At 42.1% G+C, this 16,413-nt stretch overlaps 1 protein-coding gene across 1 annotated transcript; it reads right to left on the reverse strand.

Moving 5' to 3' along the window:
* Positions 1 to 369: 369 nt before the first annotated feature.
* Positions 370 to 2,621, reverse strand: LOC121695044. Its single transcript, XM_042075559.1, has 2 exons — positions 1,609 to 2,621; positions 370 to 822 (listed from the first exon to the last, which is right to left on the reverse strand). Exons 1-2 carry the CDS (start codon positions 2,466 to 2,468, stop codon positions 585 to 587), a joined length of 1,098 nt encoding a protein of 365 aa, XP_041931493.1. The 5' UTR covers positions 2,469 to 2,621; the 3' UTR covers positions 370 to 584.
* Between the last annotated feature and the right edge of the window lie 13,792 nt (positions 2,622 to 16,413).

The following is a 16,413-nucleotide window of genomic DNA, read 5'->3' on the forward strand; positions in this document are numbered from 1 at the left end:
GAACCCACAGTCGTTCATGAGTACCCTGACTATACCTTTTGAGTTGTGCTTAGTGTGCCATCTTTTGCTCATTCTGGAGGAACAGTTGCACACGATGCTTTGAACAATATTTCGCAGAAACCTTTAATCATGGCTTGAGAATGCCATATTCTATAGATCATTGTTATTATTCTTGGGTAGTGGAACACATGAACTTCAGCTCTGAAACCTCTCCAGACATGGATAAGATCCTGTGTACTGCCAGGACAATGAGCCCTTGTGCTGTAACATGACAAAACTTTGTCTGTTTAATTATATCCAGTGGAGTTGATTTAAACTAAATGATCTTAACCCAAGATGGAACCATGGAAAGCAATTATTTACTCTTCATTGATTAGTTACTTTTAATTGAAATGTCAACTTTTGACAATATTGCCACTCTTAAAATGTCAACATACCAAAGGAAACCCTGGGACCTAAAAACATCAACTTGGGAATTACCTTTCTCATAACACCTAAAACAAGATTACTGTTTTCCTCTGGTAGAACTGGCATCAACACCAGTGTACATCAAAATAGTATTTCCTGGGTGTCGCTGTCATGTCTCAAAATCCCTGCACGATGCGCTCGGTTTTCTTTGCCTCGTTGGTGAGCTCGCCAAACGCATCAAAGAACTGCTCCATCTGGCTCTGGAGCTCGGTGTTGCGGCGGTCAGCGTCGGCTCGTGCCCGCTCCACCTCACACAGACGCAGCTCCACGGCGCAGTACCAGCGACGCTGCTGCTCCAGGTTGGCCCTCAGACCCAGCACCTCCGCCTCCAGGGCCTCGTTACGCTGCTCCAGCCTGATGACCAGTGCACATGGACACAGACACACAAGAGCCAAATCAGCATTTTATACAATTTATACAATGACAAACACATTTCTACATCAAACATTTTGAAGAGGGTGCTAGTATTTAATGACTATTGCATATACCACCTAGAGAATTGCAATAGGCCTATGTGTCTGTCATATGTACTTCAGAATTGTTTTCCAGATATTTGAGCGGGGTCCCATAGTCCATGGATACAGTAAGCATGTAAACTTCTTTTTCATTTTATTTATCCTTTTCTAAAGTTTACCTTGATAATGACAAAGTGATTGTGCTGCTTCTAGACATAACAGACCCTCGTCTTATCTTAAGAACCAAGAAATGTTCAGCAGGGATACGACCTTTCCTCTGAGTCTATATTAGCTTGCTGTAAGTATGTGGGAGTGTCTTGTTCAGCAGCAGCACTGTAAATAGCTGCTTCCAGCATTACACTAGAAATAGAGTCCATTTCATTTCAGTGCCTGTTTTCCTGTTTTGTTTATGGCTGCAGAGACTCGACTGAGGAGAAAACAACATCCTGATTTAACCATTATGAATTAACCCTCCAATTGACCCCAAACATTTCAACCATGCCCAGTACAGTAGAAATGTTGAACGTGTAGCCTACCACTTTAGAAGAGGAGTTAATCAGGCGGTCTAATGATGTCTACACCAAACTCTGTAAATTCACTTCAGCATAGCCAATCATTTAAAAGGATATTCTGCTTCTTATTTCAAAAATGAAATCCAAGGATTTGAAAGCAAAATGAGTTTTACCTTCTTATTTGGGTTTCATACTCCTCCCTCTGTCGGGCAATCTGCTGCTTGATGCTGGTGAGAAGCGCGGTCATTGTGCTGGACGGCTGGCTGGACTGCTGGACTACATGGACCTCAGGTTGACTAGTTGGTGGTGGAACAGTGGCAGGTAAGGAAGAGGGGTAAGGGGTAGGGAGCAAAGGCAGATTTAGAGAGAACGTGTTGTGGAGGTCTCTAGTCCCTTGAAGTAAGACTTCCCCACCAATGTCTCTGGCAAAAGGTTGCGTCTGAGGATTTGTGTTGGAGAATGGGTGTGGAACCTTTAATATCTTTGGCCTGGACTCCACTGCAGTGAAAAGAAAGGGGTCGGGCTTGCAACCGCTTCTCTTGTTCGGCTGAGCATTTGCTCCTCGACTTCTGTCCTCTAGACTCTCACAAGAGGATATCCATCTATTCTCTGTCTTCTTTGTGAAGTCTATCCAGTCCTTGGGCTCAGAAGCCTCTGATTCGCTTTCGTCGCAGTCCGTGTTGAGGCTGTCCTCGGTGGGGCTCCTGGGCATCTCAAGGTTGTCGTAGAGGGAAAGGATGCTCTCGTATGTGTTGCTGCAGCTAATGGTCTCATGGTCCCCAGCGGCCAGCTTCAGCCAGCCCTGTCCTCCCATGGCCCATCCACTGCTTCCTGGGCCGCTTGGAACACTGCCATCCTCTCTCCCTCCGAGCGTGGGAACCACGGCAGGAGGGACGGTGACCGGGATAGGGAGAGTTCTGGTCACCCCGGGGTCGCTGCTCTCTGAGTGGGACAGGCAGTTATCGTACAGAGGGTCAGTGAAGGCAGAGCTGGCCCTTCTGCGTGTGCCCAAGGGAATGGTCCTCAGCTCCATGTCCCGCCCAGTTAAGTGGCCAGTGGGACCAGTGGGGTCAGGGAGGACTGAGCACTGTGAGGATTAGGTCCAGTAGGGGCCGGGTTTCAGTTCTATCCCTGTTGCTCAATGGGTCTGTCGACCTGAGGCATATCCTCTGACAGGAAGTGTTGTGGTGCGACATGAGAGGGAAACGGGACCAATGTGCCCCCTCTCTCTCACTTTCTCCCTCTCCCTCTCTCTCTCTCTCAGCGTTACTTAAAGATCAGCTGTTGCCCAGCTCCCAGCGGGAGGGCCAAGGCATATCTAAGAGCACACCCTTATTCAGAGGAGTGCAGATATGTTCTAATTGTGAGCCTCACTGACGGTGAGATACTTGTACAGTACAGTACTTGGCAAGCAGACATTTGACTTAATCTTGCCAATGGTATTTTGTAAATGTTTGTAGGGTCATCCTGCAAAGACGTTGACTTTAAACTCTCCTGTTGAACCTAACTTTGCCCTGTCACACAATATGAACCAAACCTTGACCTGTCACACAACATGAACCAAATATCGCCCTGTCATGCAATATGATCCAAGCAATATGAACCAAACATCGCCCTGTCTCGCAATATGAACCAAACTTCGCCCTGTCACGCAATATGAACCAAACCTTGACCTGTCACACAACATGAACCAAATATCGCCCTGTCATGCAATATGATCCAAGCAATATGAACCAAACATCGCCCTGTCTCGCAATATGAACCAAACTTCGCCCTGTCACACAATGTGAACCAAACCTCGCCCTGTCATGCAACATGAACCAAACATAGCCCTGTCACGCAATATGATCCAGACAATATGAACCAAACATCGCCCTGTCACGCAATATGAACCAAACCTCGCCCTGTCACGCAATATGAACCAAACATTGCCAGTCAGGCAACATGAACCAAACATCGTCCTGTCACGCAATATGATCCAAGCAATATGGACCAAACCACCCTGTAACGCAATATGAACCAAACCTCGCCCTGTCATGCAATATGAACCAAACCTCACCCTGTCACGCAATATGAACCAAACCTCGACCTATCAAACAACATGAACCAAATATCGCCCTGTCACGCAAAATGAACCAAACATCGCCCTGTCACGCAATATGAACAAAACCTCGTCCTGTCTCACAATATAAACCAAACTTCGCCCTGTCACACAAAATGAACCAAACCTCGCCCTGTCATGCAATATGAACTAAACCTCGCCCCGTCACGCAACATGAACCAAACCTCGCCCTGTCACGCAGCATGATCCAAGCAATATGAACCAAACTTCGCCCTGTCACGCAATATGAAACAAACCTCGCCCTGTCACGCAATATGAACCAAACCTCACCCTGTCACGAAATATGAACCAAACCTCGCCCTGTGAACCACAGTGAAACCAAACTCCAGCAACTGCATTCTGAACAAGATAGGAAGACCAAGATTGAGCCCTTTTGAGGGTAAAAAAAACCACCTAAAAACTTTTTTTTTTCTTTTTTTTAAAACAGAAATGTTAACTGGTAAGTAGGACTACAAGTGTTATGAAAATTTCTATTTCAATTTAAATTTCTATTCATTTGTAAGGGACAGTGTGCAATTAAAACATAAATGTAAACATTTGATGCATTGCACCAGAGTTAGCCTTGGGCTAATTTACAACACCCCAAACCTTGAAAGCCAAGGAGACATTTAGTATGTTTGCATTTGTTCATCTATGCCTTTCAGGAACTTCCAATATCTGAGAATATAGAATAGAAAGAGTTTGGGATATGGAGTATGTCCAAGAGAATCTTTACGTCAACAGATTTTTGACAAACCCTAAACCTAATCCTGCAAGGATGCATTTGCATTCTATGCCACTTTTTGCTGACATCTGTAATTATTAAATGTTGGAAATGTAAAGATGGCTGTCCAAAAAAAAATTAGTTACATTTCATATAATTAAAATACACTGTATCTTGTATACAGTTGACATCGAACACCCAACTGAATGCAACCAAAGTAGGCATAAGTCTATCCAGAAATGACCTATGGAATGAATGACCAAAATGACCAGTAATGGCATGTTTGGTCCTTCCTTGCAGACTGACTTTGGGCATTTCATTGGACACTGCATTGTACAATGAAACTGGGAACCAGAATGTCTTCGATCTGATGTAGTTGATGATGTTGACCACTAGGTGGAGATGTATTCACATCAACTCATTTTGGTGATCAGGGATGGCATGTCTTCATACCACAAAGGAGAATGTAAAATAAGCCACAGGGCAGTGTTATGTCAAGTGCTGGTAAACCACAAAACACGTCTTCTTCCCTCATTTCATCTTTCCCTGCGCATTCCTCTTCCATTGGAATGAACTAAATTGGCAGTTGCTAAAACTCACCATGAAACAAATCATCTTATTTGAGAAAATCTGAGGATTATCAAGGAAAACATCTGCATAGACTTGATCTGAGACGGTTTTCAAATTATTTGTCGCTTAAACCACAGTTAGGGTGTTTTGATGAAAATTAAATAGCATACAATAATGCATATGAGAAAATAAAATATGAATCAGTGAGTTGTTAATGGGGTTAATAGAGGTAGATAGTAGTGATTTGGAATGTGGTATAACGTGTTGAAAGGATTTGTTTGTGTGAAAAAAATGTTCTGAGAGAGTCAAGATAAAAGTCATAGGCCTAACTGGTTCAGAAATGATAAGAACACGAAAACTACTTTCAATGTCTTGATCTTAATTGAGAAATATAAAAGATACTGGAGTGTTTCAGTAGCACCACAGTGAAACTAACTGATAGTTTAGGGATAATCTGTAATTTCTTAGTGTGAAATGTCTATTTCAGTTTATATTTGTTCCTATTCAGTTCAGCCATGGCTCTGAGAGAGACATGCAGGAGCAGAAGAAGAAGACATTCCTCACTCTCCTAGACCTGCGTAGTTGTTTGTAACCACGACAACAGCTGCCATGACAACTCTGATCCCTGTTTTAAATAATAAAGCATCAAGAGGTATAAAAAAAAGTAGCTAAGATGGAACTGTAATTATGCAAGGGTGGTCATTATGTAGGGAGGTGAAATTGGACGGTGCCCTTTTTTAAAAGCGTCCATACATATTTGCATACCATTACAGCAAGAGGATATTACCTTTGTGACAGATTTTCAATATAGTGAGACAGTAATGGTCCATACCAAGCTTACTCTCCGTTCTCTCTGTGTTTCTCCTTGATAACTAAGCTGTGATCCCACTGCGGCCTCTCTCTAGCCACTTCTGGCATCATTAGCATCATGCTAATCCTTTACATTGTCTTTCATCCCTGGAAGGACAAGGTCATTGTCAGTGGCAGCACAGCACACTGGAAGAGAAAGAGGAGTGGGTTTACTCAAGACTCCATTGAACTAAGCATTAGACACAGTGATGGTCAAGCGAAACTATCCCCATCCTCATTTGCCATGATGGCTGTAGTTGTGCATTGATTCCATGGGTGGTTATTTCATTCTGTGATCTTAAAACAAGCTAAGCTAACTGGGTGATCGCTAAGTTTGACACAGGTGTTTTTTTGCATATAAACTCTTCTAGCTTGGAGATGCTGGAGCATGAAGAGAGCCCTGCGACGACAGCAGCAGCAGCAGCAGCAGCCTGTGCTCTGTGATAAGTGACTGTGCCGTGCGTGGGAACAGCTCACACTCCCATCCTCAGCAGCACCACCGCCAGCCCCGTGACAGAGTATCAAAATAGCTCCCCTCATCTTCTGGTGCATCAACAACCCTTACAATCCTCAGGCAGCATTCACTTGCCCCCCACCCCCTCACCCCCCGGCACACACACACACACATGCACACACACACACACACACACACACACATACTGACACAACCACTGTGTATACATATAGGCACTGCACAACACACACATAACCAATTCTCATGTGAACACACATCAACTCCCACACATGTACAAAACGAGTAACTGCATGTGTACGTCAGCGCTGCTCCCTGTGTGGGTTGCTTGTCTTCTATTCTGTATAGGAACAGGTTTTCAGTTTCTGTTTTTCTCAGGGTGTGTGTGCTGAAAGAAAATCAATCTGTGCACATTATTACTGCCCATGGTAGTGCATGTGCTCTTCTTTAATACCACTTCCCTCTATTGAAGTTCAACAATAAGAGGATGTTATTGTTAGTGCTATTGTTAATCACACTAGCGTATAATATGCATCCTTACAAAGGGTGGTAATAAGACATTTCTATCAGACATGTGGACTCGAGTCACATGACTTGGACTCGAGTCAGACTCGAGTCATGATTTTAATGACTTCAGACTTGACTTGATAAAATTCGGCATGACTTGCGACTCGACTTGGACTTGAATACTATTCACTCGAGACTTGACTCGGACTTTGCCTCTTTGACTTGTGACGACTTGACATGTCTCGAGTCAAAAACTAAATTTCCTGATCGTGGACCAGTCACCCCAGAGATGTTTTCCCTCCGCGACTAAAAAAAAAAAAAATAGCGGAGACAAGCGGCCAGTCCAGAGCAGTTCAGTGCTGCCGCTACCCCCACATGCGTTACGCACTGTGTGTAGGGCACCAAGAGACAGAGAAACGACCAACATTTAGCTAATAACTAGTAGCTTTACTGCAAACTGATTTGCACTCTTGTTAGAGAACGTTTACAATGTCAAAATGCACCAACAGCATGTTACATAAAGATGATTCTTTTCGAATCCTCTCCATTAAGATCCAACTTGAACTTATGCTAGCCTACTCCATTTAATTGAGAACCCCATCTAAGCACGCACGAGAGGGAGAGAAAACGAGTGGCAGGTTCCAGCTGGCTTGTCATTGTTGATGATGATTGATATTTTCTTTTAAATATAAGAAACGTATAAAAGGAAATCATGAAGGCAACAAATACGAGATTAGGGGAAATTGCGGATTTATCCGGTTCTCACTACTGTTATAAACTATGAGATCCAGGTCACTATGACATAGGCTGCACTCACTGTGATTTGGAAAGTGGACAAGAATATGAAGAGTTGTCTTTGCCTTTGTTTAATGGAAATGGTGAGTCTTGAAGTAGGCCTATTCAATAATTTGTTTACATGAAGCACATTGATATGCCGATTGAAACGCATTCCATTCAGCTAGGTGGCTACTGGCTACCAGGCTCATAATTCACATTTAATTGCAAACAGAAAATGTCAAGCAAGCATCATGTCATACATGCATCTATTTCCAAAGGAATGAAAGCTGTTTGTGCCAACTTAATATCAGCATCACATGTGTAGTATTTCTTAAGAAATGAATACTTTAAAACAAAATTACTGTGTCATTATTATCTTTTAAATAATATAAAAGTGTTGACCTTGGCTTCCCTTATGAGTCGCCACTGGCAGACAGCCTAATAAATTGTTTGCAGGCAAATCTGTGGCCTAGCGCAGTGAAATGCCATCAGTCAAATTATTACTCATCCTTACAGTGGGCTCCGAAATTTGGAAAAACAATATTTTTATTTGTCATGTAGCTATCCGTTTTGTACAGATTACTCAGGTATGCACATGTGTATATTGTATGCGCATGCATATATCGTAAAAGATTTCAAGACAGAAACATTGAACATATTTTAATCTGTATTTATAAAAAAAAAATCTGTGGATTAGATGGAAGTGTTAAAATTATGATCGATAGTCTAATAATGCCATTATTAAGTGAAGAGTACCTGATGACTTGTTCAGGACTTGAAAAAGATTGGGACTTGGACTTGGACTCGACTTGGCTTTGATGAGACTTGGACTTGGACTCGACTTGCCCTTCTCTGTATTTACTTGGGACTTGACTTGGACTTGAGTGCTAAGACTTGGGACTTACTTGTGACTTGCCAAACAGTGACTTGGTCCCACCTCTGATTTCTATCACTCAAAATAATGACTTGATTTAATTATTTCAAAGTGTAGTTGACATGCTAAATGATAGAGAAAATAACTGTACAGAAACTGACCAACAAGAATAAACCTTTTCTGACCAACAAGAATAACCTGTTCCAGGGTCACAAATCTATTTCTTTTTATCAGAATGTGTAGGAAATGCATGTCCACATAGTGAAAACACTCATTAAAAAACTGGCCTTCTGAACAACATTTGGCTTTACCTGTGTTTACGGTTGGGTTCAACACTATTCTACCTGCCTTCTGCCTAGTCTTGTCCTATGACCCACTCATTTCAAACACACTTTGAATTCTAGCATTCAGTCTTCCTTTTAAAGCCCACAAAGCAATCTGCCAGATATAATCACAGCCCTCTCCTTCAGGCCACACAAAGAGAGAGGGGAGAAGATTGAGCTCATTCCCCCTCCGTACCCATTCACAACAGAGCTCTGCCCCAATGCATCTGCTTGCTTTTTCAGCTGAAGATATAGTTTTGAAATTCAGTAAGTGCAAGGTCAGATGTCTGGTCGATGATGAATCAACATATTCACCTTTTAATTCAGAGGTCTTTTGCATATTTTGCTAGTTACTGTGCTACAATCTGACATCCACTGTGTGATCTATTTCCATAGACACTAGTGGTGTACGCTTTTATCTAGAGAGATGAAGGAGACGACACTATTTCATTTCATCTATATTTAGTGTGATGGATATTCAAAAAAAAAATTACTTGGCAAGAGCCAGCAGTCATTGAACTGAGATTGAACAGCCATGGACTAAGATCATTTCCTTTCATTTTCATCTCATTTCACATTCTAAAATGGGATGGAGCGACATCGAAGAATAGCTATCCATGAATATGCTACCTTTGATGACAACATATTTGTTCTCAACTGAATAGAGATAAATAGTGGTCTATTATGATTGCCTGCATTAACTGTTGTTACTTTAGTATAGCTTACAGTTGTTTTTTTTATGTTTTAAAGGTGCTGTTTGGTGCTAATGATGCTTATTTAGTTTGTAGAAATTAACTATAATTTATGTTTATCGCTTTGTTTCCAGTGATGTGTAAAAGTTCCTATTTGAAATACCGGTACCCATCTTTGTGCTTAATTTGGCTAATGGAGACAAAGTGACTCCATCATTCCAGCCCTTCAGAGAGCATTCAGTGGTTCCAGCACAGCAGGCAATGAAAGTGGCCTTAATAGAAAGCAATAGGTACTACATTTGCAGCATGTCCGCAGGGAAGACATACACACAGCTCCTTTCCCCTATATATTCCACCATGTTAAGAACTACCATGTGCCCACTGCAAGGTTGGACATATTCGAGGATTGTCTGGAGGTTTGATTTATCTGAGTGTGCCAGACTTTCATGCCATGGAGTGTAATTGAATTCCTCTTTTTTCACTTAACTCACAGTCCCATTGCATCTCAGGCAACATGGAGTGGAGTAATGAGCGCTCCCCTGGACCTCATTACAGCCGTATATCCAGGAAAATCAATTAGGGCCCAGGAAGTAACTTAACGAGCCTTTGTCTGATCTCCTCCCTTTTAAGGAAAGCCTCAGCCATAGCTATTATTTAACTATTAGACACAGGGGAAAGGTCCAACTCCAGCATGAACAGCAAAATAGGGGAGTGACAGAGACCAAGAGGGCTACAGTGTAAATGTAGGTTAAATCCTCTCATGCACATTTCAACTGCATCCCAACGAATTTGATATAATGGCAGTACGGAAAAGCCCGTGTTATCTGTTCTGTTAGAGTTTACAAATGGCCTGGGCTCAGTCAGACTTCTGATATGTTGTATTTTCTCCAGGGATTTCAATACCACATCTATTATCTAAACCATTGACATTTAAGATGAAAGCTTATGTTGAGAAAGGAAACCTTGCATATTAAATCGAAGAATCCTGACATCATGAACAGAATGCCCATCCTTTGTGTCCCACGACTTTGGTTGGTGTAGTCCCAGATATTCCTTCAAAGGGGAATAATAGGATAGTATTATAAAAAAACATTTTAGTATCAAGTGTAGGCCTACATAGGAAATTTCATTAGACTTCAAATATAATGGACATTCCATAATCAGCATTTGTAAATCAAAATGTGTAATGTTCATTTCTCATCCCTCCTGATCCTCCATTAGGTCACTGCCCATTGTGGTTCAAGTTGCAGAGTATTAAACAGATGAAGAAAAGGAGCTGGTTACTTCAATAGCTCAAATGAGATTTCTCTTCACAGAAGATTATGTGGTTGGATGAACTCAACTTGTGATTTAGAAGTGAAGAGGAAATGGGAATGAGAGCAGAACATAGCAGACTGAGAGACAGACTTTGAAATGGATTTTTTAAAAGGGACGTCTCCTTTGACTTGAAGCAGTTTTACATGACCAGCTGACCCAAATAGGTTACACTGAATGCCCAAAAACATTAGGAAATCCTCTCTAAACTGAGTTACTTACGTTTGCCCCTCAGCAAAAGCATAGAAGCCAAGAGTCCTCAGCTCTCAAAAAATATGATATGCCACATGCACCCATAACATGTCATGGGTCCCCAGAACAAATTACTATACGGCTTTTGTACAAAAGAAAACGTAAATGATTTTACAACCTGATCAGGGATATCTCACCAGCAATTTAAATAAATATACAAATACAGAAAATGCATATGTTTAGTAAATTGTACCAGTAAATTGGCAGCGGTAATTATATGTTTGCAGCGGTAATTACGTAAGGGATAATGACAGAACGCCGGTCATTATCGGAAAATAATTCCCTTCAGGACGAAACAAGACCCATTCACTGGTGCATCGGGGTCCTGTCCACCCTGTCGGGACTCATTTCCTGATAATGACCAGCGTTTTATACATTATCCCTTACATAATGTTTATAACGTGTCTGATCTTTTTGGACTGCTGTTATCCTCCAATATGTCATAGTTTGGTGGTTACCTGTAAACTAATACAAAACTCAAAACTAATACAGGATCACTAGCAGATCCACATTTCTTTGCTTCGGGGGCTCGGATACGCCGCTGGTCTAATGTGGACGGGAGGGCGAATTGTGACAAAAGTATTTCGGATTTAAACGTATCTGAGCTAATGTGGACTTAGACTTCATGTCAAAGATTGAATGACATTTGCAAGTCTCATGCCATAGGGGATGTGTCTGTTCCACCATGCTGCATTGTAGGTCTGTGCATCATGTGATGCATCCCATGCACTATGTACTGGATACTTAACTTGCAATTAGGGTTCATTCACAGAAGGTGTGGTGTCTGGTGTGTGGAGAGGATCTGGAGAGCCATGTTTTTTTTCTACAGCATCAGTGGTGCTTTGCTGCATCGTTGCTCTGAGAATGAGCTCACTGTGGCTCCTGGGAGAGATCTGGGGAATGGCATCTAATGGACATGGATCTGCACACGCTGAGAGGGCGGGGGGGCTGGGGGGTTAGCAGAGAGTGTGTGACTCCTGTGTGTGTGTGTGTCTGTATGTATGTGTGTGTGTGTGTGTGTGTGTGTGTGTGTGTGTGTGTGTGTGTGTGTGTGTGTGTGTGTGTGTGTGTTTTGCCTTGTATCTGTTGGCTCATAAAAGCACCAGCCAGTGAACTGTCAGAGAGGCCCCATTGCCCTAAATCCAGTATGTGCCCTGCAGCTGCCAGTGCTTCCCGAGTAGCAGGGTCAAAGCTAGAGCTCCTCTTGGTGATCATTTCAAAGGAAAACTTCCAGGACATTTATTGTATGATTTGGGCTTTTGCCATCAAATTCTTAATGGTTATAGCCTCACAAATCCTCTTCAGTTCAATTTTTAAATGATTGCTCTAACATGCACTGTAAATTGTTCTGCTAATTGGATAAAAATCTGAAGTATACTTACATTTTCTTTTAGTCTTTACAAAGCTTTGCTTCCGGAATCCTCTCCCCCATGGATGTCACTGCACATCTCCTCTCAAGACAGTATGTAAAGACCACAATCCGGTCCCACACATTCTACCCCATTGATTTTGATAGCCCCACAGCTTGTCATTGTCCTCCGCTCCGTTCATTATTCATTGCAAATAGGGATTTACCCGTATGACCTTCACTAGTCAGGCGTCCGTGGAACCATTCAAATCTTTTTGTAGAACTACTCACCTGCTCCCATGATTAATATAAGACATATTCTGGTGCCCTGGTGCTGTGCAAGGGTTACTACTCTACTAGACAAGAGACAATGAAATTCAAATTGTCCCCAACTTCATTGCAAATGATTATCCTAGACTGACTTCCCCATTATATATATATATATATATATATATATATATATATATATATATAAGACAGAATGCAATTTATTTCTCTTAAGACAGAATGCAATTTATTTTAAATTAACTTCATGTATTCACCCATGTTCTCCATTATCGTGTCACTGAGTGCCAGGCTCCAGCTGCCCAAGGTGATGGTCTCATGCTTGTGTTATGCATTGTAGCAGGTTGTTTAATAAATGCCATAGCTAGAACATTTCTGAGAGAATATTTGAGTAACTGTATGTGGTAAGGGTGGAAAAGACGCACAGTACAGGACGGCAGGAAGTCTCTCAGTACGTCCTTACGAGGACATAATGGCCCAGTGTGAGCTCTCCCTCCTCTTCTCTGTGCAGACTGAATTGTGAATGGAGGGAGCAGGTAGTGAGTACACACACTGGCTGGCTCCCTGCAGGTTGAGACAAACAGATCAATAACACATGCATGTTTCATACTGAGCTATGTGCACAGTCCCCAGACTATTGGATGGGGATGTCACCCATCCAATTCAAATGTAATGAAAGCAAAGATGACACTGTGACTGTCATGTCCCAACTCAGTATGGGGAGATCTCTGGGTCAGAACATTTTCCTCCATCTCTTTCGGACCGCCTCTTCTTCCCCCAGCGGCTCTGCCTGTGCCTGGACTCCTCAAACTGGGCCATTATTTCCTGAATCTCAGCTGAAAGTTTATCTGAAGACCTCAAATCTGCAACCACTGACACTGACATGATGATGATACTGGTGCTGACATGGTGTGTATGTGTGCGTGCGTGCATGTGCGTCTGTGTGTCTGTGTGTGTGTGTGTGTGTGTGTGTGTGTGTGTGTGTGTGTGTGTGTGTGTGTGTGTGTGTGTGTGTGTGTGTGTGTAGTGGATGGGGGTGGGGGTGGGGGGGTAGTGTTGTTTGTATGTTTTTTATTGTGCCCTGACAGGGGACTGCAGATGTAAATTAGCCTGTGGCTAACTCTGCTACAATGCATCAAAATGGCAACATTTATGTTTAAAAAATGGGGTTTCCTGTCTCTTGTAGCTGCCCCCCCAACACCCAGGCTAAGCTCTCCTCATCCTCTCTCTCCTCCTGGCTGCTCCTGCTCCCTGGAGACCAGCAGCCCCTCACTGATCCGCCAAACAGCCATCCCTCATCAGTCTACAGCAGGCAGGATGAAGGGAGAGGGAAGAGAGAGAGAGAGAGAGAGAGAGAGAGCACTAAGGAAAGAGGAAGAGAAATATCAGGATACTTGCCTCCTTTCTCACATTTGCCCCATTTGATCTCTCTCTTACCAACAGAAAAAATGTCAAAAGAAAAGCTTGAAAAAAGCTTGAAATCATGGACAGATTGTTGCATATTAGGTCTTGCAATGAGGCAGGTAATACATCTCACTGATAACAAATTGGTCCCCAAAATGTGAATGTAAATCACGACCATGTTTCCTCCGAGACAGCAGAGGGGAGTGCACCGCACCAAATAAAGAGGAGAGGACTTATCCAATAGTTTTGCTATGAATGTTACAGTGTGAGTCTGGAAAGGATGCGTATGTGTGTGAGTGTGTGTGTGTGAGTGTGTGAGTGTGTGTGCGTGTGTGCGTATGTGTATGTGTGTGTGTGTGTGTGTGTGTGTGTGTGTGTGTGTGTGTGTGTGTGTGTGTGAGAGAGAGAGTTGTATACATCACATTAATGTATATGTATATGTATATGCACATAAGCCCTGCATGTGGAACTGTATGAATGCAAGAAGGGCAATTTCATTAATCCTGCGTTGTCGTCCTGGACACGGCTGTCATGGTTTAGGGTGAATGGGAGAGAAATGGAATGGCTTTGTGGAGGTGCACTGCTGGCTTTGCATGATAAGCAGAGCCTGGTGAGGAAACCAGGAGCATCCCACATTCATCTATCTCCATGAAGTGGAAGAGTAGAGTCATGATTCAGTGAATAAAGATGAATAGCAAAGGGAGCTCAAAGCAATATCTTCCATGGCCGTGCTTAATTCTGGTGGTTAGAGTCAATATTATGATGGCATTTTAACTAAATCCATTATGGAATCGGAAGATTCATTTCACACGTCTCTATATAAAAAGCTTTATGCATGGTTTTATTCAGTTTTGTAAACAGACATACACTGTTCACATGAGAAAAGCTTAGACAAACATGGACGTTTCTATGATAACAAGAGCTAAACAAGTTTTAAATTTATTGCATTTGACAGACACTTTTGTCCAAACACTGAGTTTCTGACCGCGATTACTGGTATGGACATTTAACCTAACACTGTTCCGGTCAAAAATGACCGATTTACACATTCCCTGTACCATAAATATGGCATTTTTCATCAGATTGCCTCAAGATCTTATGATATCCTTCACAAAAGGCTTTTGAACACATAGAATTTATTTTGACTACTTTCTTTGAATTTTGAGTGATTTATTCAACGTAGAAACACTTTTTTTGTTTACGGTCAAAAATGACCGCCATAGGAAATGAATGGGAAAGAGTATAATTTTCATCCAGGAGATAAAAGATATCTCCTTACACACACTCCTACAACTTACCACCAATGTTCCCACACACATGCACACATATAGTACACACATGTACACCCACTCACAGACACACACACACACACTCAGTACATGTTGTCAGTTCATATTGTCATGTTGTCACTTGTACGTGTGAACCACCAATGTTCACACACATAGGCATTCACACACATACAGAAACACACCCACCCACACACACACAAACAGACACACACACACACACACACACACACACATACACACACACACACACACACATAACACACACACACACACAGTTCATGTTATCAGTTCATGTTGTCATGTGAACCACCAATGTTCGCACACCCACACACACACACACACACACACACACATTTACACCCACTCTCTCTCTCTCTCTCTCTCTCACACACACACACACACACACACACACACACACACTTAATGCTGTCAGTTCATGTTGTCACTGAGCATGTGAACCACCAATGTCCGCACACATTCATGCACATACAGAAACACACACACCCACACACACAAACACACATGATGTAGATGTTAATGTTCTAATAAGGGTCTGTTTACAATAATGTTCTATTAAATAATACTTTTTGTCATGGTATTGGTATTTAAGAGCAGTTAAAACTGTCCGGTCAAATTTGACCGCGAACAGTAAATTAAGGGGGGTAGCAACGAACAGTGTTTAAAGGTTAAACCTAACCTCAAATATTGTCCAGTTGATTACCTCTCTTGAGTGCTTACAGCCCTCAGCCTTTAGAGATGCTGTTGTCAAGTGCCAAGCCACATGACCTCACAGGTTTCAAAAGCACACATATCTTCAGCATACTTCAGCATGGTTGGACCTGCAGCACATGTTGCCAAATGTTACACCTCTTCACAGGTCTTTGTTTTTTGCTGTACAGTAAGCCCCCATTTGTTTGCAAACTCCACAGATGATGCAAAACTCTTCACTGCAATTGTGGTTGGAATCATAAGATTCCAACAGAATCTTCTGTGGAGGCAAATCAATTTGCTCTAATTCATGGAATTTATTTTTTATTTCTATAGCTCAGTAGAATTAATCAATCTTGAGTTATGTCAACGTGCTTTCCAATCAAGTATGATATATATTAACAATATAAATAGACAATAAAAGAAAGTATACAAGGATATATGAATTATGGGAAATACAAAAAAACAACTAAATAAAAAAAGTAATAA

The sequence above is a fragment of the Alosa sapidissima genome, chromosome 20 (genome assembly GCF_018492685.1).
Source record: "Alosa sapidissima isolate fAloSap1 chromosome 20, fAloSap1.pri, whole genome shotgun sequence".
NCBI classification, from domain to species: domain Eukaryota; kingdom Metazoa; phylum Chordata; class Actinopteri; order Clupeiformes; family Clupeidae; genus Alosa; species Alosa sapidissima.